We start from the raw sequence: 25,152 nt of genomic DNA, 5'->3' as shown, positions 1-25,152 counted from the left end.
CTCCTGCTGTACATGTTGAAGTTGGTGGCCTTTGGGCTAGTTAACCTACAGTTGCTTGGTTGATTTGCTTTGCATATAAGTACTGTAGCTCTTTCACTGGCAGAGGGACGGCATTCTCAGCTAAAGGCTGTCATTTCTTTTTCTGTATCATTAGCTATTGTTGTTCATTTGAATAATTCAGAACTTGTCTGTACATTTGAATAGCAAAATATCATCTAGAAATTAGGAACACACTGTCACCTGCAGGATGACAGGGGAACTGTTTTTATAATAGGATTAAGGGGTTATCCAGTGCTACAAAAACGTGGCCACTTTTCCCCCTACTCTTGTCTCCAGTTCAGGTGTGGTTTGCAATTAAGCTCCATTTACTTCAATGGAACTGAGTTTCAAACCCCACCCAAACTGAAGACAAAAGTGGTGCAAAAGTGGCCATGTTTTTGTAGCACTGGATAACCCCTTTAAATGGGTTGTCTCAAAAACAACATTCACCACCTTTCCACAGGATAGTTGAAAAACAAATGACCCACCCCAATGCTTGTGATTATAGGACAAGTCTTAAACCCCTTAGTGACCGGCCTATTTTGGGTCTTAATGAGCAAGCCATTTTCATACTTTTTTTCAATGCTGCCTTCCAAGATTCGCACCTTTGTTTTATGTTTGCTCACGTAGCCAGATGAGGTCTTGTTTTTTGCTAAAAACTTTTACCTTTTATTGCTGCCATTTTCAGATTCTTAAAACCTTTTGATTAATTTTTGTTAACCCTTTATTGGAGGGATAATAGAAAAAATTTCATTTTTTTTTTAATATTAAACTTACGCTGTTCAGCGTTCCGGGTCACTACGGTTGCGGCGATATCAAATTTTTATAGTTTTTTTTTTTACTATTACCACTTTGGCACAATAGAAACTATCTTCCTGGAAAAAAAAAACATCAAAAATTGGTGCCACATTGAAAGATTCATAGCATTCTTATCTTTCACATGACGGAGCTGTGTTTGGACTCATTTTTTGCGGGAAGATGTGTAATTTTTATTGATACTAAGTTTTACTTATACAGAATATGACTTTTGATCTCTTTTATGACATATTTTCTGAAAAGGATTGATAAAATACAGCAATTCTGGTGCTTTTATTTTATTTATTTTTTTAAAATGTTTACAGCGTGTGTTGTGCAATGTAGTGAATAATAGTTTTATAGATTGGGTCGTTACAGACGTGGCAATACCAAATATGTATAGGTTTAGTTTTTTTTTAAGTATTTCACATAAATGTTTATTATATGTGGGGAATACAATACATTTTTATTATTGGGGAGGGCTGTTTATGTTTTATTTTACACTTTATTTTACTTTACTGTACATTACATTGTAAATTACTGTACACTAGTGTATACTAATCAGTGATCTGCTGATCACTGATACAATACACTGCACTACTACTGTTATTGTAGTGTATTGTCTATGGTCAGCACTGAGCCAGAAGTGCTACATCATGCATGAAAAGTAGCAACAATGTATGTAATGCAAAAGTAAACAAATACAACCTGTAATTTGCTGTCCCAGTACAACAGTGGTAAGAAAGACCCAACACATTGCGCTACTGCTCAATAGCTATATCTGGACCTTACTACTCTATTGGGGGTCAGTGAGGTGACTTTACTACTATAAAGGTCCTAAATACTATATGGACACACAGAGGTCTCTAACTACTATATGGGGGAACTGAGGTCAGTGAAGAGCTGTATAGGGCCTGTTGCTCTTTAAAGGAATGGGGTATATCTGAGTCTGCAGGAAGCATGTCTCAGGCTTCAGCGAAATGCAAGTTGAGGATTACATCCCTGGGTGTATCCGTCTTTCTGCGATGGCCCAGCACATGATGAATGTGAATAATTCAAAAAATTATTGGCAGATGTTGTGAGATCAATGGAGAAAATAAGTTTTCAAAAAGACATCAGAATTTGTGACATTAAACCCACAGCTGGAGGCAAAAAAAAGCTTATTGGCTAGCTGGAGCTTGCCAGACATTGCACGGGCACATCCTGGGGTGATGTGGCATACGATAATACAGAAGGTGCTTTATTGGCACTGTAAATGAAAAGATATCCTGTAGAAGAGAAAAGGCTTTTTCCATGTGTGAATTATCCGGTATGAGGCAGTACCTAGAAGGTTAGGATATGGTAAGAAGAGCGTACTGTCTAAGTTTTATGTGGTTTTTGCTGGTGGTGTGCTAGGCCAGAGTGTGAGGAAGGTGAATAGCAGAGCCTCTCTGATTGCTCCTTAGGTGTTAAAGGGGTTATCCAGCGTTACAAAATCTTCTACCAGACACAGTACCACTCTTATCTCCAGTTAGGGTTTCATTGAAGTGAATAGAGCTTTATTGCAAACCACACCTGAACTGGAGACAAGAGTCGTGTTGTCTCTGAAACAAAGTGGCCATGTTTTTCTATCACTGGATAACCCCTGTAAGGAGCCTCTCTGGGTAAGAGTGGGATAATGTTAGGTACATTCAGAGGTGTAAGGAGCAGAGGAAAGAGCAGTACAGCAGGAGGGCTGATGGGACAAGTCTGTGTTGGGGACCAGGCAGGCCACACCCCTCCTGTGGTGAAGATTTTAATGGGGAATATTTTTTTTTAATTAACTGGTACCGGAAAGTTATACAGATTTGTAAATGACTTCTATGTAAGAATCTCCAGCCTTCCATTATTTATCAGCTGCTTTATGTCCTGTAGGAAATGGTGTATTTTTTCCAGTAGGACACAGTGCTCTCTGCTGCCACCTCTGTCCATGTCAGGAACTGTCCAGAGTAGGAGAAGTTTTTTATGGGGATTTGCTACTACTCTGGACAGTTTCTGACGTGGACAGAGTTGGCAGCAGAGAGCACTGTGTAAAACTGGAATACACCAGTTTTGCAGGACATACATCAGCTGATAAGTACTGGAAGGCTGGAGATTCTTATGGTATGTTTACACAGAGAGATTTATCTGACAGATTCTATTAAGCCAAGCCAGGAATGGATTTGAAAAGAAGAGAAACCTCAGTCTTTCCTTAATGACTTGTTCTCTGTTTATAGTCTGTTCCTGGCTTTGGCTTTAAAAATCTGTTAGACAAATCTCTCTGTCTAAACACGCTATTAAGCGGAACTCTGAATAAGAAAAACTTTTCTATTAAAAGTACATTAAAAGTTAAATATATGTGTCTATACAATGTATTACCGTATCTGTATGGTTCTGCCATACTGGTAGCTGATAGAAATCCAGGAAGTGAAGAAAAATGCCCCCTGTGCTAATCCACATTGTCTCCTGCTCCTTCTGCTATCCCACCTTAGGAGACAAATCTTCCATGCTTTCTGTCTCACATTCTGTGTGTTTGCTGAGATCAGGCTGATGATGCAGACAGGGGGCAGGGTGTCATCTCACAGGAGGCTTGGCTGGATCCCCCAATCCCCTGAATGATTCACCATCTCTGACCAGCCAGAAGCAGGTGTTGCACTGATTTCTCTAATTGTGCTGAAGTGTGCAGAGAAATTAGGGCTGTGTTCACACATGTTGGAGTGTCATTGCAGTACTGCAGCGTATTCACAAAAGTGATGCAGTAACATAAGTAAATGATGCTAAACGGCAGAGAGGATCAGAGCCTTATTGTGGGGCTCAACTTCAAAGAAAACAGATGCTTGATCATATTATGTGCGTGGAAATTAAAAGAAAAATTAAAAAAGTTCTTTACTTTATTCCAATATCAGTGTTACAGGTAGAGAATACAGCGTGCTGTGTGGTGTTACAGGTAGAGAATACAGTGTGGTGTTACAGGTAGAGAATACAGTGTGGTGTTACAGGTAGAGAATACAGCGTGCTGTGTGGTGTTACAGGTAGAGAATACAGCGCGCTGTGTGGTGTTACAGGTAGAGAATACAGTGTGCTGTGTGGTGTTACAGGTAGAGAATACAGTGTGCTGTGTGGTGTTACAGGTAGAGAATACAGTGTGTGGTGTTACAGGTAGAGAATACAGCGTGCTGTGTGGTGTTACAGGTAGAGAATACAGTGTGCTGTGTGGTGTTACAGGTAGAGAATACAGTGTGCTGTGTGGTGTTACAGGTAGAGAATACAGTGTGCTGTGTGGTGTTACAGGTAGAGAATACAGCGTGCTGTGTGGTGTTACAGGTAGAGAATACAGCGTGCTGTGTGGTGTTACAGGTAGAGAATACAGCGTGCTGTGTGGTGTTACAGGTAGAGAATACAGTGTGCTGTGTGGTGTTACAGGTAGAGAATACAGTGTGGTGTTACAGGTAGAGAATACAGCGTGCTGTGAGGTGTTACAGGGAAACAATACAGTGTGGTGTTACATGTAGAGAATACAGCGTGCTGTGTGGGACCACAGTGAAATAATAAATTACTGCAAATAATTCAGTAACACAATGAAACTGCAAAGTGTGAACACAGCCTAGATGTTCTGCAACAGATTTGGGTGGGGAATGGGCAGGGTGGAGGACTGTGACAAACAGCTGAGGGAAAGCATTGCATTCTGGAACCTGTAGTACTATGTACAACTGATAAACCAGGAAGTGCAAAAACAGGTAGTTTCAAAAATGGAATAGATAGGTAAGTAATGCTTTATGCTTCTGCAGAAGTTTAATTTTTTTAACTTCTACCTGGAGTTTCCCAGTAGTTCCAAGCACAGTCCCGGAAAGAATTATGTTTGTAATCCAAGGCACCACTGAACGTCCTGCAGAAAGTGGTATATTCTTTCCATTCTGATTCAGTGCTCTCTGCTGCCACCTCTGTCCATGTCAGGAACTGTAACTTCTCCTGCTCTATACAGTTTCTGATAGGGAACAAGGTGACAGCATGGAATTTGCAGGTACCAGTAGTTCCACTCCACCAGCCCTCTTGGTGATTAATGTGAGACTTTCGGTTTCTAATGGTGTTCCACACAGTATTTCTCCTTTAATAGGACTTGGACTGTGAAACCTATGAAAGTACTAGAAAAAAGAAAAAAAAAAAAAGACGCAAAAAATGATTGCATTTTGGCTTTAGAAAACTGACTTTTGTCCATCCATTTGCACATCGGTTTATATCCCTTTCTGGTTTCTCTCCTCTTCTGCGCATTCTCAGTAAAAAATAACAGATGGTGACGGATAACTTGCACAGACATAAATGGAGATATCTTCTGTTTAAATCCGTCATCATGAACTATAATGTAGAAAAAAAAAAAAAACAAAGAAAAAAACAACAACTGGATGTCCATTTATGTTCCATTATTTTTGGACATCTAAAAAAACCAAAACACTGACAGATTTGATGAAAATAGAGCACAATAAAAACCCATTGAAATTAATGGGGCGTATGGCGGATTCGATAAGTTCCGTTTCTTCTGTTATCAAAACAGAAAAGAAAAATGGAATTGTGGTGGAGAGTAAAACACTGGTGTAAACCTGGCTTAGGAGTTGTCCTAGACAAAAATTAGTCTGACAAAAACAAAAAAGTGTTAAAATAATATGCATTACTAATCTATTAAATCCCAGGCCACTACAGCGTCAACACCAGGGGGTCCCTGCCAGTCTATGTATACTTGCTGCATATAAAATGTCATGTCATTTGCCCTTGCACTTGCTCATTTACCCAGTCACTTCCAATAAATGTTACTTAGAAATGTCATGTCTTCCCTCTCTACATGTCATTGTATTGATATAATCAAAGTTTTGCACTTTTCCTCTTTAATGTTACAGCTGACTACTAAATGTTAGTGTTGAGTGAGAAATAAAATGCTTGGGTGCTCATTACTCCAGTAAAGCATTTTTCGACAGGAGTAAAGAGCCCCAGTAAAATCAATAAGAGGCTAAAGCATTTACCAGGTACCCCCTGCTCAGCAGAGTGAAGGGTGTCTGGTTTAATGTGTCTTGCAGTTAGGTATATCATTTATTCATTCTATTTTTTGTATATCTCAGTTTTAATGTGTCTTAATGATTAACTGTGAACAATAACTATATGGGTGCAAGTATGTAAAAGCTATACTTACCTCTCCACAAAAAAAAATAAAATAAAATGTCATGACATGTCATTAAAAGTATTTCAAGAGAAATAAAGAAGATCCTCACCATTGTATATATCCTCAAGAAAACTGAAAGATCCTCAACTTTTCATGTAAGGCAAAATATGGTAACATGGTCCCTTTAAAGTGACTGTACCATCAGGCCCGGGCTGAAGCACAGGAGGCGGGCCGACCTACCCCCAGTCGGAGGAACCCTTCCGCCCCTCTATGATACGGATCCATTGATTTTAATGGAGCCGCGTCATAGAGGGGAGGGGGTTTCCTCTCACTGGGGGTGGGTCGGCCCTCCTCCGGTGCTTCAACCCGGGCCTGATGGTAAAGTCACTTTAAGAAAAGGTAATTTTTTTTTTTCAACTCTAATTTTTTTCTATAATGAAGTGAGTCACATGATCACAGAGCTATCAGCTGTGTGCTGTGATACCGTCCTTTAGGGAAGTGCAATAAAATTATGGCGGAAGCGATTTTAGGTAAACTCTAGTAAAAGTCATAGTTTCCCATGTGAATCCTCTCTGGTTAACATTATGTCTGATATGAGTGGAATCTTTTGTAGGTTCCTTTATACGAGTATTTTTAACCAGCTACTTCTGCTTTGCTGCACAAGACTGCACACTGCTTGCAAGGGTCCTTTTACGCAGACCAATATGGAACCCTGCAAGAACGCAATCGGCCGTCGATCAGTGAGATCAGCAATCGGTTGCAGTGCCTTTAGAAGGCTCGATTAATCAGAGATCATTTGTTTGGCCATTGATGTGCGACCGATAGCGATAAATTATGAAGCCGCACAAAATGCGCGATCAGCCGAGAATAGGGCTGAAGGAGCACTTCTAGCAACTCTCCTTGCTGATAATCGGCCTGTGTAAAAAGACCTTACGAGTAAAAGCTGCCAATCATGTTGTGTGGCCAATACAGCTTTTATTATCCTGCACCCTTGAACAGTTTACATATAATCATGTAATAAGGCATTCTTGAAAAAAAAACTCATTGTCAAGTTGAAACCTCGCATCCTGTTCACACTGGGGGAATAAACACACAAGTTTTTTTAAATTTACAGAGTGCTGCTATTTTTGCTTTTTCTGAATTACGTAAAAAGCAGAGTCACTTTGCAGGTATAGTGCCTTACATGGCAAAACTGATATTCACAATATCACAATTATGCAGGCATTGCTGCTTGTGCTGGTTCTCAACAAAACCTCTGATTTACTTTGCGCAAGCTCACAGAGTACAGTGCAGAAGTACCAGCACTACAGGTCACAAAACCACGCCACTTATATCAGGTGTAGGATACTCTGACCTCTTGGTGTAACGGTGGTGCTCTGTTCAAGATAGTAGTCCATGAAAATCATATATGGAAGAAATTGGCGAATGGCACATCACCTTAAAAGAATTCCACCTTTATTTTTCCATCAGACAGTACAACGTAGAAACATCTGAGAGGACCTCATTCCTTGCCCACGCACATTTCTCGCTTACGAGCGCTTTCTCAAGGCATTCTGGGGTCATTCCAGAATGCCTTGCGAAAGTGCTTGTAAGCGAGAAAAGTGCGTGGGCAAGGAGTGAGGTCCTCTCAGATGTTTCTACGTTGTACTGTCTGATGGAATTCTTTTAAGGTGATGAGCCGTTCACAATTTCTTCTATATGTGACAGTGCAGTACTGCATTGTGGGAACTTAGCTAAACTGATAGGGGCGGGTCTGTCAACACATATTCTACTAATTCTGGAGATACTTATTAGAAGTAGGACTGCAGCTCTTGTAACTCTGGATTAGTTTATAGTAGTTCATTGTAGCTACAAAGTATAGTTCGAAAGTGAACATATGCTTTAAAGGGGAACTCCGGCGAATAATAATTTTTTTTTCAAATCAACAGGTGTCAGAAAATTATACAGATTTGTAATTTACTTCTATTTAAAAATCTCCAGTCTTCCAGTACTTTTCAGCTGCTGTAAGTCCTGCAGGATATGGTGTATTCTTTCCAGTCTGACACAGTGCTCTCTGCGGCCACCTCTGTCTATGTCAGGAACTGTCCAGGTTCCAGAGGTTTTCTATGGGGATTTGCTCCTGCTCTGGACAGTTCCTGGACAGGGAAAAAGGTGGCAGCAGAGATGTAAAGTTTCCCTTTAAGCAATATAAAAATTATCTGACATGAGTAGATTGTATATTTTATACACAGGATGTACCATAGCCAATCGCCTTTGGCGTGATCTGATAATATTATGATTTATTACAATATTGTAAGAGCATAAATATTCCAACAGCACAAAACCAGTCACTGTTATGCAAAGGCATAAAGAAATAGTCTTTTCAAGGAACAGTAAAGTTAAACATTTTGCGGGGGCATAACATGGACATTGATTTCACAAAAGTGATTAGTATTTACATGTATATATTTACATAAATAGACAATATTATCAAGATAAATAGCAAAAGAATTCACTTTCCCCAAAAGTCCAGTATAAAGTAATCTCTTCTCTTTCTTATGGAGTGTTTAGAAGGTAGCACCACTTGTGGTAAATAGGGTATCCAGGCTTTTCCCACTCATCCATACATCTGTTTGAACTGATAGCATTCATTGCAGTAACCATTGCACTTGTTATTACCGTAGTGATCACATCCTGGTGCCCTACACCGCAGCTTTGGTGTATCTTCTCCAGATGACTTGTGATGGCCGCCTCTGTGTTTGCACTGTTCACAAAGTTCACTATTTTTGCCGGTCACCGGGTTATGGCAGACATCCCTGGCACATGCTTTCATCATCCGATTTGGTCCAGATTTCTGAGGATAAAAATTATTTAGACTGTCAAATATATAAACATATGATCCTTCAGAGTTCCCGAAAAGATCGGCCACTGTCCCTGCTGATTCTACAAGGCACTAGAATTTTTTTTTATAATGTGGGTCAGATGGGAGTCAGACCCTTATCATACTAACACTGATGGCCTATTCTGAGGATACAGTGGGTCTACACCTTTATATGGCTGGGTAAACCCTTAACTATTACATTAAAAGGGGTTTTCCATGCATTTACCACTGATGGCTCATCCATAGTATAGGCTATCAATGTCTGACCACCAGGGTGCCAACACCACTGCCGATCAGTTGTTGGGAAAAAAAAAGTCCTGGACTTACAGAATGAACGGCCCGAAGCTTCAGCTTTGTTCACTGTGTAATGGTGGCAGCGGTTTACTGCAGCATCGATCTCGGTCACTTTAATGGAAGCCGCACTGCAGTAACCCGACCCCACCACTACATAATGAAGAGAGTCCACTGCTTCCAGCTGTTCATTGTGTACGTGTTGAAGCAGTGGGGTGCTGAGCCACCAATGTTGAAGGTCTAAAAAAAAACCCTTTAAGTATATTATTATATATTATAGTAACATATACATACCTCTAAAATGCACAAGCTTGGAGAACAGAAATGGCTGCACATCGCACCCATGGTTCATATGAAAGCTTGTTCAGCTACATTAAAAACCAACATCAGAAGTTAGTATATAATTTGATCAAACCATATTGCCTCATGTACCACGTGCAGGTCTCTGATACACACGAGTCCCTACACTAAACAACACTGTGCCGGTCAGCGAACGCCAACCCCACAAAGTGTGCGCAAGCAGGGAAGGGGGGGCCACAGAATGGCCCTGCATCCCCACTGTCACAGGACCAAACCCCAAGGGCCCCTCCATACCCCAACGGAAAAGGCGGCCGCCAGGCAACACAAGAGTAAATAAGGTGTTACTACTCACCAAACCATCAGTAGATAGAATGGGGAAAGGAGGAGGTACTCACCATATGTACACAGGTGCTTCCTGCTAATTTGGATCACATGAGTTTTACAAAGGATGAGTGCTAGCCAAAAGCATGTGGGGGGTGTGTGTGTGTGTAGGGGGGGCCCAGTGGGTTTGGTCCTGTGACATTGGGGTTGCGGGGCTATTCTGCCCCCCCCCTTCTGTTGTAACTTGCCTTGCGGGGTTGACGGTCGCTGACCGAAGCAGTGTTGGTTTAGTGTAGGGACTCATGTGAACCAGGGGACCTGCACGTGGTATATGAGGCAATATGGTTTGATCAAATTATATACCAACATCCTAGCGTTGGTTTTTAAATGCAGCCGAGAGGCATTAGTGTCAGCCATAGCTGTGAGGTGCAACAGCTCCTTTCTCTCCATGTCTGTATATACATACCTCTGTTTGTCTTTGTATTCGCTCCTCTGTGCTCCTTGCTGCATGGTATCTTTGACTCTGTGCTTCAATAAAACACTTCTGGCAGAATCCCTCGAACAATGTGCTGCCTAATGTGCTACACTCGCGGCCCAGGCACCGACTCATGTTCTTAAACGCGGCCACACTGACATTGCTTTGTGGCATTTTGTTTGATCTACTTGAATTAGCTCCTGGAAAATATAACATACAATCTCATTAGTAGTACTATTATTAATACTGAGCGAAAACTAGAAATACAGTGTCAGTTTTTTTCCCCTTCAAATACTGTATGATATAGTATGTGGCATCCCTATACATAACAGGTCCACACACTTTTATGTGTTTGTTTTATTGTAGGAGGCTCAGTTTGTCCATTTCTCCCCCACAGTTGAACACTACTAGGAATTTCCATACCAGGAAATAAACAGGCCTGTATCTCTATATATAGCGCAAAAGACTTGCATTCTGAATCTGTAATTTTTATCTTTTTCATCACATGCTTTCCCCTCCCATAAGCCTGCAAACACCACAGTGTAAGTAGTCCTTCCCATTGTACTGCTAAGCTTAGTAGTCTATGCAGCAGCGCAATATACAGCAGGTGAATGCATGTGAGTAGGAAGGTAAATATGACAGATTTAGAATCAGCATCTTTTGAACTACTGCCTGACTAGCATAGTTTAGAAGTGACCGAGTCTCTTTAAAGTTTTTAAAATGAGTTTATAAACTTGGATACCCCAATTTTTTACTTTTTTTTTGCAGCAATGCCTTACTATTGTGTTTACTATTTGTACTTTTTTAAATAGGCAGAAACTTTGAGGCTTCTCAATGTCCTACTGCCTTTTCTCCACTCATCGCAGCCGCCACTGAAGCTTCTACACCCTTCTCTGAAGTAACTACCAATCACTGACCGAGATAGGACAGCACCGCGGCCAGTGATTGGCTGAGCGGCCTGTCACTTTAGTGACTGATGTAGAAGCTTCAGATGTGGCTCCGGTCAGCAGGCAGGAGGACACCAGGGAGTGTGGAGAGGTAAGTATAACATTATTATTTTCTATATATTTTAATCAGCTGCCGACCACTCCCCTCGTATTACAAAGAGTGATGCGTGGTCATCGGCCAATGATTTTATAACGTGTTGAAAGACAACAATAGACTGATGATTGGCTCCTGGGCTGATTGTTGTCCCACTAATGCCTTTCTAGCGATTTCTAATACATAATATTTTTATCTATTCAGGTAATGTAGTGTTACAAATTAGCATTTTTACAGGATTTGTGTTTCAGATCTGCATGGGGCAAGTGTAACTACTTCTATTGCTATTAAAATGACTATAAGAAGAGATAAATCACCTACCACTGTTTTCTTTATACTCAATGAAGCATAAAGTGCAGAATCCTTCATTCTGTAGTGTACCAAAATACTGGCAGCTGGATTTTCTACATTTCTGGTTAGCTGTCCTCTCTTCCACATTGTAACTGGTCACAGGCCGTGAACTAGAGTTTGAGGTCTGGATCTCGCTGCTAGCGGCTTCCTGACCTGATAGATTTACCAGGCTTCTTGACACATTCACAAGGTCAGGGAGGGACCTCTGATGAAGCAAAGGGGAAAAACTTGAACTGTGGGAGCGTTCTGTAGTCCGTTTAAAGCAGGAGCTGCAAATACCATTAAAAGTTCTATTGGCATCCTGAAAGCATATATTGCATCGGATTATGTTAGAGGTCCTGATCCTTTCTGTACTGCTGCCTTGCTGGGGATGCCTGGCATTATGACAGCGTTCACACAGTCCATTCAGCTCCACGTTCAGTGTAAATGGGCAGTCAGATGTTTTACATTTCATTGCATTTGTTTCACTAAAAAGAAACAGGCTGGGTGCAGGACTGGGCGCTGTCGCTAGTACAGAAGGAGGGTTCAGCAATGACTCTTCTGTCACTTGACATGAAGGTTCAAAGTATTCCGGTTTGTGTCCTATAGATTCCCCCTTTTGTATTTGGGCTTTAGTCCTGTCCACAGGTTTCTGTTTCCTATCAAAGCACTGATGGCAGTAGGGCTGTGTGCTCACTGACATGAAGAAAGGACAATTTATTGTTTCACATTTTACTTCGACAAGGGATAGCTGTGGAAGGGAAATCTCAAACCGGCTTTTTCCACCTTTGGTCTCCTGCCACCGCTTGTACTCATGTTGAACCAGCTGTAAGTAGTCTTCCACCAGATTGATTTCCTTGGGTAGATTGTTTTCATCAAGCCTGCAGAAAGAAGAGAGAAAAAAGGTCAAAATAAACATGTTCGACTTTTCATTTGCAATCTTCTATGGGGGTTTGCTCCTGCTCTGTACTGAATGGAAAGAATACACCACTTCCAGCAGGACATATAGCAGCTGATAAGTACTGGAGACTGAAAATTTTTAAATAAAAATAAATTACATAAGTTTCTGACACCAGTTGATCTGAAAGAAAGAAAATTGTGCTGCCTGGGCAGCCCCTCCCGCAGCCCCCTCTCTCACTTTCTGTGTGGGTAATAGCACAGACAGCGAGCAGGGAAGGAGGAGCAAGCTGTGCTCGATTGCTCCTAAATGTTGGGCTGTGTAATACGGCCCCTAGACTGTAAAGATCAAGGCAAAATAACTATAAAATAATAGAGCTATGTTTCAAGGGACAAGGATAGTTGTCACCATGACTGGGATTTGTTGCCTTTATGTATAAAAAATGCAAAACATAATGTACTGGTGAAATCTTGCACAGCAATAGCGTATAATGGTTGTAGAGAATAACCAATAACTTTGTGTAGTACTACTCTTTAGGAAAATGTATAAAGGAACCAACCTGGCAGTGTTCACTAGATGAGTGGTACCATACTCCCAGGAATGGACAGGCACCTCCAGCACATGCAGATAATCTTTTAGTAGCTTCTCCCTGGACTTTTCTTCATGGTCTGTTAAAAAGTGCACTTTCATGTCTTCAAATCTGCCTCTTTCATTGAAGACCAATGGGATTGCTCGGAGTTCTGTGTGAGTATAAAGATTTATCATTAGTGTTACTGTTGTATGCACTCTATGCTGAATACAATTCAAAGGCTAAAAAATATTACTATAGACCACAGTCGGCAAACTGCCAAGTTGCAAAACTCAATTCCCATCATGCCTGTACAGTCAAAGCCTTCAGCTTGGCAATGATGGCAATTGTAGTTTTGCAACAGCAGGAGGGTGCACATGTTGGACACACCTGCTATAGACAAACGAAAAGCTGGAATGTTTAATGGGGTATTCCAGGAAAAATTCACTTTTCCTCTAGGATAGGGGAAAAGTAGGAGATTGCGGGGGGGGGGGGGGGGGGTGTCTAACCTCTGTCCCCCCGCCGATGTCCACTTTGAGCCCCGCTGGCTCTGTTAGGAATAGAGCATTCCTATGGAGCGACAGAAGAAGTCGAAAACGCCAGAAGAGCGCTGTACTATGTTCTTTCCATCTATCCATAGGAATAAATAGAGCCGCGGGTCACGTGGCCTGATACAGAGATCAGAGGGTGGGAACAGAGGTTGGACTCCCCTACAAACACCTCCCGCCCCGCAGTGCGATCTTATACTTATCTCCTTTCCGGCACAGACACCTTTCAGGAAAAATCCTGAAGGGTGTCCGTGCCCAATAGAACCCCATGGATCAAGAAATCTATCTGTATTTCCTGATAGGAAAACCGGATCGAGGCATCCCATTGACACACTGAAGCAGGTGGGATTCTGCCGCAGAATTCCCCCTGTTTTACTCAGTGTGAACATACCCTAATAAAGTAAAGCGATAATAAATATAAGAATAGAAGAAGATATACAAAACTTATATTCTTTTTGCTACTCAGCAGTGCTCTACATACCTGGTCCTGTGTCTTTTATAGTGACAAGGGGTGCAAAGTGCTGGCTGTCATAACCGAGGACAATGGGGTATTTATAACATTCCTGTGCAGGCCAATGAAGAGGTAGGTAAATTCCACCAACATTAAGAGGAGAAAAACTAGAGCCAGACTCCAGACTTCGGAACATGTTATCTGTTGATAAAATTTTTTAATTTTGAATGAGTATTATTTATTAATATATTTAGGAAATATACTGTTCTTTTCCAGAAGAACAAGAGTGTTCTGTTCTTTTCCTATGAACAGAACCACTTGTCTCTATGGGTTGGGTCTGGTATTTCAGTTTAGTCTTCTTCAATTAGTGGAGATGATCTGCTATCAGCCACAGGCAGCCCATCGACAGACGTGAAAACCATTCCCTTTCTCTAATACTAGACTACCACTCTTAAGAACTTTTTCCTTATTGTATATTTCCATTAATAAAGATTTTAAAATACAATAAATCAGCATTTTTATTTCTTGCACCGTAAACCAATGTACAAAGAGACTAAAAAGTGCATATATCTTATAGTTTATAGTTAGGGCTGCCGGAAAGGTGTGCAGATTTGGATGTGCCGACACGTCCATTTGCGGGAAGGGGTTAAGTATAATATTTATTAACAAGTGGACATTACCTGCAAGAACAATGATGGCCCGCCGAAGGATGTTAGCTAACACAAATATATGGATCTCTTCAAGACAATTGTACTGAAGGCCACTGTGTCCAACTGACGTCTCTGTGGATGCCATACTGACAAGATGTTCCCATTCTTCATCCCAGTTCTAGGGGTAAAATAAACAACACAAGGAATTTTTAATTTCAATTTTGAAAAAAATATAACATATTTGTATAGTGCTGCCATCTTGATCTGTATAATTGGATTATCAATATTAATAATAGAAGGAGGGGGGAGATTTCAACCCCAGAGAATGCAATAACAGAAACTTGCAGTTTCCAGAGCATGCAGGATGCAAAGTTGGTCTGTCTCCAAATGAATGCAAGGTGAAGACTCCCTAGCTCTGGAGGGATTTAAAACATTTTTTATTACTTCTTAAACGCAAATGAAACACTGACATGTTTCAAACTGTAAAAGTTTTTATTTGTGTTTAAAGGGGCACTCTGGTAAAAAATTTTTCTTTCAAATCAACTGGTGTCAGTAAATTATAAAGATTTGTAAATTACTTTCATTAAAAATCTCCAGTCTTCCAGTACTTATCAGCTGCTGCATGTCCTACAGAAAGTGGTGTATTCTTTCAAGTCTGACACAGTGCTTTTTGCTGCCACCTCTGTCCATGTCAGGAACTGTCCAGAGAAGCAAATCCCCATAGAAAACCTCTCCTGTCCTGGACAGTTCCTGACATGCACAGTGGTGGCAGCAGAGAGCACTGTGTCAAACTGGAAAGAATACACCACTTCCTGCTGGACATACAGCAGCTGTTAAGTACTGGAAGATTGGAGATTTTTAATAAAAGTAGATTACAAATCTATATAATTTTTTGACACCAGTTGATTTGAAAAGGAAAAAAAGCTGGAGTTTTTCTTTAAAGCTTAAAATACCTCAGGTTTTTATTAGCATTTTAAATTTAGTTTGCACAGTTTTTTTAACAGCAGAAATAAAGGTTCAAGTTTATAATAATTCTGGAGCTGAAGGATCTTCTACTTCTCCTGATTATCAATACAACATACTTTAAATGGAATATCCAATCAAAATTACCTTCAGATATGCCGTATCCATTGGTGAAGAGATTTCAAACCACCTCAAATTTCAATTTTATACAGAACCCTCAGAACACCATCTATTTCCTGGGGTTCCATCAAGTATGAATGGGGTGTCAGCGTTACAACTATAATCATCAAAGTCTAGGTGGTCTGCATCTGTATTGTAATGATTTGGGGAATATCTAGTTGTAGTTCTTAAATAAATCCAAGAATTTTGCGGCACATCCGTATAGTGAAAAAAGTTGTGGTATTTATTGGTACATCAAAAAGCAAAAGCAACGTTTCAGTCTCATCTCGAGACCTTTCTCAAGCTATTTCTCAAGCTAGTTATAGTTCTTACCCGTGTGTCATACTGCAGTTCTGTCTGTTGAAACACGGTGGATTTTACACACTCCAGCTGCCAGCGGAATTTGAAGTTGCGTGTATCTGTCGTCTTCAGAACATCGTGCAATGTCTTCCTGAGCACTAAATCTGTGTCCTGTACACCCCACATATACATGGATGCTGCATGCATTAGACAGTTCCCATCACCTGCAGTACATAGAAGTAATAAGATAAATTGTATTAAACTGTAAAAACAGAAATTGCTGTGAAGAATTAAAGGGTACGAATGAAAAAATCTGTTTTCAGAACAAATGGTGTCAGAAAGTTATACAGATGCATAATTTACTTCTATTTAAAAATCTTGTCTTCCAGTACTTATCAGCTGCTATAAGTCCTGCAGGAAGTGGTGTATTCTTTCTAGTCTGACACAGTGCTCTCTGATGTCACCTCTGTCCATGTCAGGAACTGTCCAGAGCAGTAGCAATCCCCACAGAAAACCTCTCCAGCTCTGGACAGTTACTGACATGGACAGAGATGGCAACAGAGAGCACTGTTTCAGACTGGAAATAATATACCACTTCCTGCAGGACATACAGCAGCTAATAAGTACTGGAAGACTGGAGATTTTTAGATAGAAGTAATTTACAAATCTGTATAACTTTCCGACACCAGTTGATATAAATAAAAATTCTAAGTAGCCCTTTAACCAAAAATACAAGCAACTAAAGTAATTCCAACAACAATAAGAGTAAATAAAGTAAAATCCATGTCATTATGAGCGCTTTGGGTGAGATTTATCAAAAGTTTTGCAAACGAATAATGGAGCAGTTGCTTACGGCAACCAATCAGTTTTTTTAAGTCTTTTTTTAAAAAAAATGAAAAGAAATCTGATTGATGGCCATGGGTAGCTGCTTAAAGCAACTTTAGCCACCCCAAAACCACTAGTACCATCTTGTACAGGTCCTTACACAGTGTCTGTTTCGGGGGTTGGCCTTCCTCCCAATGCCAATATTTTGTAAAATTTTTTTTTTATTTCTGCGGTGCAGTGGGGCCTAGAGTGTCCATGCCCTAGGCCTGCCTAGGCGCCTCTCTCCTCTTTATTTTCGGCCCCTAGACTGGATGGAGGCTGGGAAAGAGGCGCAGATACTCTAGCCCATGCCATATTGACTCCCCGCCTCACACCAGAAATAAAACGATTTCCTCCCCCCAAAATACCAGCAACGGGAGAAAGGCCAACCCGGAACCAGACACTGCGTGAGGACCTGTACAATACGGTATCAGCAGTTTGGGGGGTTGCTACATGCCGATACAGACTGTAACTGTACCTTTGCACAAGGTTTGAAGAATCTCCTTTGAGACGACCAACTCTGATCTTGACTGGATTTTAGAATAAAATAATAACATTTTGACTGCAATTTTGGATGTTGGGAAAGGTTATAGTTTTACAGGTATTTCTGATACATGTGGTCTTAAATGGGAAGAAGAGACGTAACCGTTCTGATCTCATTGTATATCTGTCACTAATATCAGCCACAAGCAGATAAATCAGTCACCGGATAGATGGCATCAAATGACTAAAATGAAGAAATCTTGCCTTAAAATAAAACAAACAAACTAAAGATACAGCATTCATATTATAAGAGCCTACTATATTGGTATATACTCTGCTACTTATTTTATCCCGTTAGCGCTGGGACAGTGGTGCACTCGAAGAGGGTGAGTTCCATTCGTATGGGTTAGGTGCAGCAGACCTCTACCTTTTTTAGTCCTATTCATATTATAATGATTGGCAGGCTGATCATACCCCACACTCTGGGTGTTGGGTACTATGGGCAAATGGCTGGCGACTGAGAGCCCTATTACACGGGATAATTATTGTGCGAAAAATCGTTACATTGTTCGAATTTAAACGATAATCGTCCTGTGTAATTGCAGGCAAGGATAGAAAAATCATCAGTATGTCGTTGATTTAGATCTGAACCTAAGATTATCGTTAATCGTTCGCTGTAATTCCACATTCTTTCGCTCAAGTTCCGTATTTTTTCACTAATCGTTCAGAGTAATTGCACATTGTTCATTGTTTTGCTGGGATCAGAAGGAATAAACGATCAGAGTAACAAACACAATAGCGATCGTAATAACTATCGTATGTAAAGATGATCTTTCTGAGTAATATGGTGAACGATTTTAGGTTGACGATAAACAATCTCGTTTGCGATCATTTATAGTTAGTCGATAATCGTTAAAAATCCCTTCATGTAATAGGACCCTAAGAAATAAAGTCAAAATCATCAGGCGGGCCCAGCCAATACCTGTGGCTCAGGCTGCTTACAGACAGGTACTGGACACTTCCCTATTGTCAAATAAAGAACAAAGATCAGATGTGTTCTGTCTGTAAATGTTATGCGCTCCCAGAAGCATCAGCACAATAGTCAGTGGGACTTGGAATTTCCCAGCGTGTGGCTGTGCTAGAAGCCATTGGCTGAAGTCTATTGTACTTTTCTGTTCTTTCACTACTGTAGCAGACAGGACTTTCCAGGAGGGCGGGGAGCAGCCGGGCAGGATCATTCAGCAGGCCAGCAAAATCACTGCACACTATTCACAGCGGAATTTTTCTTCTGTCTTCTTAGGTTTCAATTCCTATATGACCAACTATCTTCCTCATTTCTGTCATTCTTATATCCTGAATTACACTAGGGATGAATCACTTAGAAAGTAACCTTCCTGCAAGGTATAGTGACACCATACAGCACGTATCCGTATACTGTCACAGCTGCCTGTGACCTGTTAGTGCCATATCCACTGCTTCGCTCCTAATTATCAATAGCATCATAATGCACTGATCTATCTGTATTGTAAAGTTCATGGGCCGCGCTAACAGGAACTGTACAGTCATTGATGTCTTATGCTTTATATTTTTAATCAAAATCTATTTGAGGCTTAAATGGAACCAGTCATGACAATTGTCCTGCTTCCTGCGACGCTGTATAGATGCTGTAGACAGGTATCCTACCATATCTGGTGTTCCTTCCTTGGTAGCTTTATATCCCAGTAAAACATTGTTTAATTCAGCTCGCGGTGCAGGGGGAAAGCTGTGACTAGTCAAAGTACTTGAAGATTGGGGATTTTTTAATAGAAGTGATTTACAAATGTGTATTACTTGCTGACACCAATTAATTTGAGAACTATTTTTTTCTCCAGAGTATCCCTTTAAGGATTTACCAATTTTTTTCTCCAGAGTATCCCTTTAAGGATTTACTAATTTTTTTTATCTTCAGAGTATCCTTTTTACACGGAATGAATCTTGGCAACACGCATTCCTAGAAAAATTCTCGATAACGATCGCATTTGAGCAATAATCGGCTTGTGTAAACACAGCGAACGATCAAGCATCGAGCGATAAATCGTTTATTGTAATCTTTCAACAAGTTCTCAAATCATTGTTGGGCGTTCACTGAAAATTTACAGATTGCTTTGTGTAAACAGTCTTTCACCGATTCACCCTGTGTGTGAGATAGGCTTAAGCGATCTTAAAGCGATCGCAATAACGATTTTTAAAAACGATATATCCTTTCCTCTAAACGATGATCGCTATAAAAAACACATTGTTATTTCGAAATCATTAATCGTTCGATTGGGTGAATTATGGCTCCGTGTAAACGCACCATTAATAATATAATTAGCCTCAGTTAATTGTCCTCAGCTGATATACAACCTGCATGATGTACAGGTGTCTTTCCTTGTGTGAGTGTACAAAGGACTGGGACTTCCTGTGTTTGGTCTCTTCTTTTTTTTTTTTTTAACAGAGAAAAGACCAAATATCAGCATGGAGGGAGCATGGACCATAGTTTGCATATACGTATAACATTAATTTAAACATAAAAAAGCGAGTACAGTTATAACTCTGTTCCCCAACTATTTGAACCATATTTCTCCCAGAAGTTTTGTTCAGTACTCAAACATTGTTCGATATCCAAACTAAATCAGGGGAGATAATAGTCAGCTGAACTATTGTTCAGCTCACAGTTATTGAGGTGTTCGGACACCAAGGTTACAGGAGCAGGCTCATAATAATGTGAATCCCCGCTCTAAACACAAGGCCGTCAGCCAGAGAGGGACTCACTGCCAGGCACTTCGGGGTGCCCCTGGTGACTGCTGACCCAGAGCTCCTGCACAGTGATGTCCACCCTCTCTAGGAGGCTGGCGCACTCAGCTGCATTGGAGACACACCAGCCATCTGGGGAGGATGTCACTGTACAGAGAGCTTGGGGTCACCCTCAATACACTTGCCAACAGACCACTGGCAGCCTGCTGGCCCCCAACACCTAACAGATCTTCATAAGACTATACCAGCAGTCCATTTAATGCAGGAAAGCAGACCCAGAGCTCCTGCGCAGTGACGTCCTTCCTCTCCTGGCAGCTGGCATGTCTCCTATGCAGCTGGTCGGCCGAGTGCGCCGGCTGCCTGGAGAGGGAGGACATCAATGTGCAGGAGCTCCGGGTCACCAGCAGGGAGTCCCTCTGGCTGCCGGCCACCCGTTTTGAGCGAGGATTCCAGGGGGCTCTACTCCTCACCCATGGGGTGTAAAAACAATTAAAAAATATTACATTGTTCTGTATAAGAACACAGCTGGGTTCTTGAAACAGCCTTATAGAACGGATTGTGTTCGAGAACAGAGGTATTTTATTGTATATTGTAAAACTGCTTATGATCACAACCATTGTGGATTTCTTAACAAAAAAACCCAAAACTTTACACTTTAAAAAAAAAGCACAATAGGGTACAAAACAGTATGCCAAGACACAGTAGTCCCAAGATAAGACCAATGACATATAGCTACACAGAAAAAACCCAGAACATTACATTCATAGTGGTTCTTACCATTGGTCCGTAGGGGAACAAGTTTTTTCACTTCTTTACATGCATTTAGCTTCTTGTGACTTTCCAAAGCAATTTGCATAGATCGATGAAAAAGAGTCTTTTGCAGCATCTCTCGGAATCTTGTGCAGAACTGACAGATCATAAAGAGTTCAATAGTGTATCGGTGCATGGTGCCAAAGTGGTGGATGATGCCATTGCTGGGCTTTACTATGTCCTGCGGGGTTCTCTCTCGGATTTTCACGGCCTTTAACATATTGCTCATGTACAAGTCCTCGGGCAGAACACGCTGCGTTGCCATCTTTCTGGTAAATAATGTAAAAAAAATTATATTTTGTCATTTTGTGTCAATCACCTACTTGGAGAAAGTAAATATTACTTTAAAAGAAAATTCCCCCACGGTTACAAAAGAGTTACAAGTTTCCAAGATTTCACAAAGAGTAATAGAGACTTAGTCATCCAGGTCTGATGTCATAAGAAATCTATAGGGAAAGTACTAGAAGGTTTAAACGTCTCCATTCATTTATAGCCAGAATCATGCACCATGTCTGAAGTTTTCCTTACTACCCAGAGCAATGATATACAGGCCGCTGCATATACAGTGACTGAATACACAAGCTGTATACTGCAGCTGTACCCAGAGCAATGATATACAGGCCGCTGCATATACAGTGACTGAATTCACAAGCTGTATACTGTAGCTGTACCCAGAGCGATGATATACAAGCTGCAGCATATGGAATGATTGAATACACAAGCTGTATACTGTAGCTGTACCCAGAGAAATTATATACAGGCCGCTGCATATACAGTGACTGAATACACAAGCTGTATACTGTAGCTGTACCCAGAGCGATGATATACAGTGACTGAATACACAAGCTGTATACTGTAGCTGTACCCAGAGCGATGATATACAGGCCGCTGCATATACAGTGACTGAATACACAAGCTGTATACTATAGCTGTACCCAGAGCGATGATATACAAGCCGCTGCATATACAGTGACTGAATACACAAGCTGTATACTGTAGCTGTACCCAGAGCGATGATATACAAGCCGCTGCATATACAGTGACTGAATACACAAGCTGTATACTGTAGCTGTACCCAGAGCGATGATATACAAGCTGCAGCATATGGAATTATTGAATACACAAGCTGTATACTGTAGCTGTACCCAGAGAAATTATATACAGGCCGCTGCATATACAGTGACTGAATACACAAGCTGTATACTGTAGCTGTACCCAGAACGATGATATACAGGCCGCTGCATATACAGTGACTGAATACACAAGCTGTATACTGTAGCTGTACCCAGAGCGATGATATACAGTGACTGAATGCACAAGCTGTATACTGTAGCTGTACCCAGAGCGATGATATACAAGCTGCTGCATATAGAATGTCTGAATACACAAGCGGTATACTGTAGCTGTATGCAGGGAATTTCCAATGTCACACGCCTTAGGTACCTTAGGTTACGGTCAATCCCCTGGGAATAAGCCAGTTACTAACCCACAATAATAGGAAGGCAAGAGGTTGGGGATTTTGATAACATAAAATGGGTGAAAAAAACCCGTGAGGAAGAACACATTAAAAAAAGAGCCACTTAATGGCTCCTCATAGAAAACTTCTTGAAGGGAAGCGCTGAATAACTAAGGGTATGTCCAGGATCAGGAAAGTCCAGACAACAGGCCGGGAAATCCCCAGGACACAGGTAGCAATGCCTCAGGCACCTGACATTCTGCTTTATTGCTGTAGTGTACAAGTTCTGTTTGTCTATTAGGAGGATGTCCACACCCCCCCCCCCTTTCCTGGTATACTGTATACACATATGTACATTCCCTGCATGGCTACAATGCTGTAGAAACAACAATCAGTCTACCTCTACCAATGTGAACAGAAGTCCTCTATAAGCAATAACTGTGCCAGGTGGGCTGCTTACTAGAAAAACCTATTAAAAGGGTACTCTGGCAAAAAAAAAAAAAATTATTTAAAATAAATTGTTGCCAGAGAGTTCCAGTTGTAAATTACTTCTATTTAAAAATCTCAAGTCTTCCAGTACTTATCGGCTCCTGTATGTCCTGCAGGAAGTGGTGCATTCTTTCCAGTCTGGAGAGCAGGAGAGGTTTTCTATGGGGATCTGTTACTGCTCTGGACAGTTCCTGTCAAGGACAGACGTGGCAGCAGAGAACACTGTGTCAGACTGGAAAGAACACTGGTACAATTGTTCAGGTTTGGTGTGACGGTGTTATCCAGTCGCAGCTAATGTGAGGCCTGGAGCTATTACCTACCATTCTACCAATCCTGTGGTGAGAATTCCCTCAGGCAATATATTGATGGCTCTAATCATTGATTCAAAGTGGAAATTTGTTTATGCTTTAAGCAGTCAAAAAACATGAAAAACGCGATTCAGACAATGTTTCTCTATGTAGAGAAGTACATGTGGCCGAAACCACACTCCCCGACGCTCCCCAAGATGGGGCGTCTTTAGGTTTAGTGCCTAGGGCAGCAGCAGCTGTTAAAGTGACTGTATCACCAGGCCCAGGCTGAAGCACTGGAGGTGGACCGACCCACCCTTAGTGGGAGGAAACCCCAGCCCCTCCATGACGTGACTCCATTAGAATCAATGGAACCCTATCATAGAGGGGCTAGGGTTTCCTCCCACTAAGAGTGGGTCGGCCTGCCTCCAGTGCTTCAGCCTGGGCCTGGTGGTACAGTCACTTTAATATGGCCCTGCTAGTGGACCCAACAATTCCATGTATTACATAGGCACCCATTTGTTTGTTAGGCCGTTGCGTGATTCTACATCGCTGCCGGTTTATGACCATGGCTTTAGTATGGGCTCACACATCGCATAGCGGGTGCAGAATCTGTCACAAAGTACAGTACAGTCACTGGGGGGGATAATGCATTGCCCTACAGTGGATTCAGGGCATCCTGCTGATGTTCACTATAATTGCTATGGACGTGCCACATCCAATCCCCAATAATCTGCGACAAATCTGAATATCCTGCACTGAAAAGACAGATTTTAGTGCAGATTGAAAGGGCAACTTCCAGTGTAATATTGATGTTCTCATTTACTATTTACATTCACTCCTTGAGACGCCACAGCAGAGACTATAACCCAGCCATAGCTGCAAATAGTCTGTATAATATATCAGGAAAGGAGGAGGCTGCTGATCTGTACAGCATTACAGTAAAGCTGACACCACTAGATAGAAAAAAACAAATAACTGGGCAAGATGGCTGCCCCCATAATAACATACAAAATATGAAATAACAGTAGTTAGGCCTTATTCACACGTCCTGTTTCTGGCCGCAGATCCGCAACCACGGACATATTTAGGGCCCATTAAATCTTATGTGTGCAATCATACCATCCATGCCGCGAAAAAATAGGACAGGTCAAAGTATGGATCGCGGCACGGATACCTCTCCCCGATCCTGTCACCACTCCTGTCACTCACTGCTCCTGTCACCTGCTCCCATCTCCCCACTCTTATCTCTCCCCTGCTCCTGTCAGACCCCCACTCTGCCCCCGGACAACACCAGCGCCTCCCGACCCCCAACCCTGTGCATCCAAATGGATGCAATCAACAGACAGGATCATGGAGTGGACAAAATCACGGTCCTGGACACTGGACATGTGAATGAGGCCTTACAGACACAGTGCTCTCTGCTGCCACCTCTGTCCATGTCAAGAACTGTCCAGAGCAGCAGCAAATCCCCACAGAAAACCTCTCCTGCTCTGGACAGTTCCTGACATGGACAAAGAGAGCAGTGTGTCAGACTGGAAAGAATACACCCCTTCATGCAGGACATACAGCAGCTGATAAATAATGAAAGGCTGGAGATTCTTACATAGAATTCTGTATAACTTTCAGTATACTTTTTCTTTCCTAGAGTAACCCTTTAAGTCCCACAGACAGTGAAAAGAGCTAAGACGTGGTGCGTGATCTGTCACCTATTCACTGACCGCCATTGTTGTGACAGGTGAGGGTCCCTCTGGTTACACTATGCTGCATATAACTTTTAACCCTGGAATAACCTCTTTAAGGATGCATTTGCTACAAAGGACAATGCCAGGCTCACGCTCAATGGTCCATGA

At 41.5% G+C, this 25,152-nt stretch overlaps 1 protein-coding gene across 2 annotated transcripts in view; it reads right to left on the bottom strand.

Moving 5' to 3' along the window:
* Window positions 1–8,232: 8,232 nt before the first annotated feature.
* The window catches only part of TNFAIP3 (TNF alpha induced protein 3), a 17,513-nt gene continuing 593 nt past the window's right edge, over window positions 8,233–25,152 (bottom strand). Inside the window, exons 2-9 of one of the 2 annotated variants that reach the window (XM_069975009.1) lie at window positions 21,035–21,336; window positions 16,169–16,359; window positions 14,744–14,891; window positions 14,094–14,264; window positions 13,056–13,236; window positions 11,590–12,479; window positions 10,219–10,427; window positions 8,233–8,813 (exon numbers count right to left, since the gene is read on the bottom strand). In XM_069975009.1, coding sequence (XP_069831110.1) covers window positions 8,577–8,813; window positions 10,219–10,427; window positions 11,590–12,479; window positions 13,056–13,236; window positions 14,094–14,264; window positions 14,744–14,891; window positions 16,169–16,359; window positions 21,035–21,332 — 2,325 coding nt within the window. In that variant the 5' untranslated portion in view covers window positions 21,333–21,336 and the 3' untranslated portion in view covers window positions 8,233–8,576. The remainder of the gene's footprint in view (window positions 8,814–10,218; window positions 10,428–11,589; window positions 12,480–13,055; window positions 13,237–14,093; window positions 14,265–14,743; window positions 14,892–16,168; window positions 16,360–21,034; window positions 21,337–25,152) is intronic. The other variant, XM_069975010.1, reaches the window with a different exon arrangement.

Source organism: Dendropsophus ebraccatus, chromosome 6 (genome assembly GCF_027789765.1).
Source record: "Dendropsophus ebraccatus isolate aDenEbr1 chromosome 6, aDenEbr1.pat, whole genome shotgun sequence".
NCBI lineage: Eukaryota > Metazoa > Chordata > Amphibia > Anura > Hylidae > Dendropsophus > Dendropsophus ebraccatus.
Note: the sequence above shows the minus strand (reverse complement) of the source record. Positions and strands in the feature narration are given on the sequence as shown.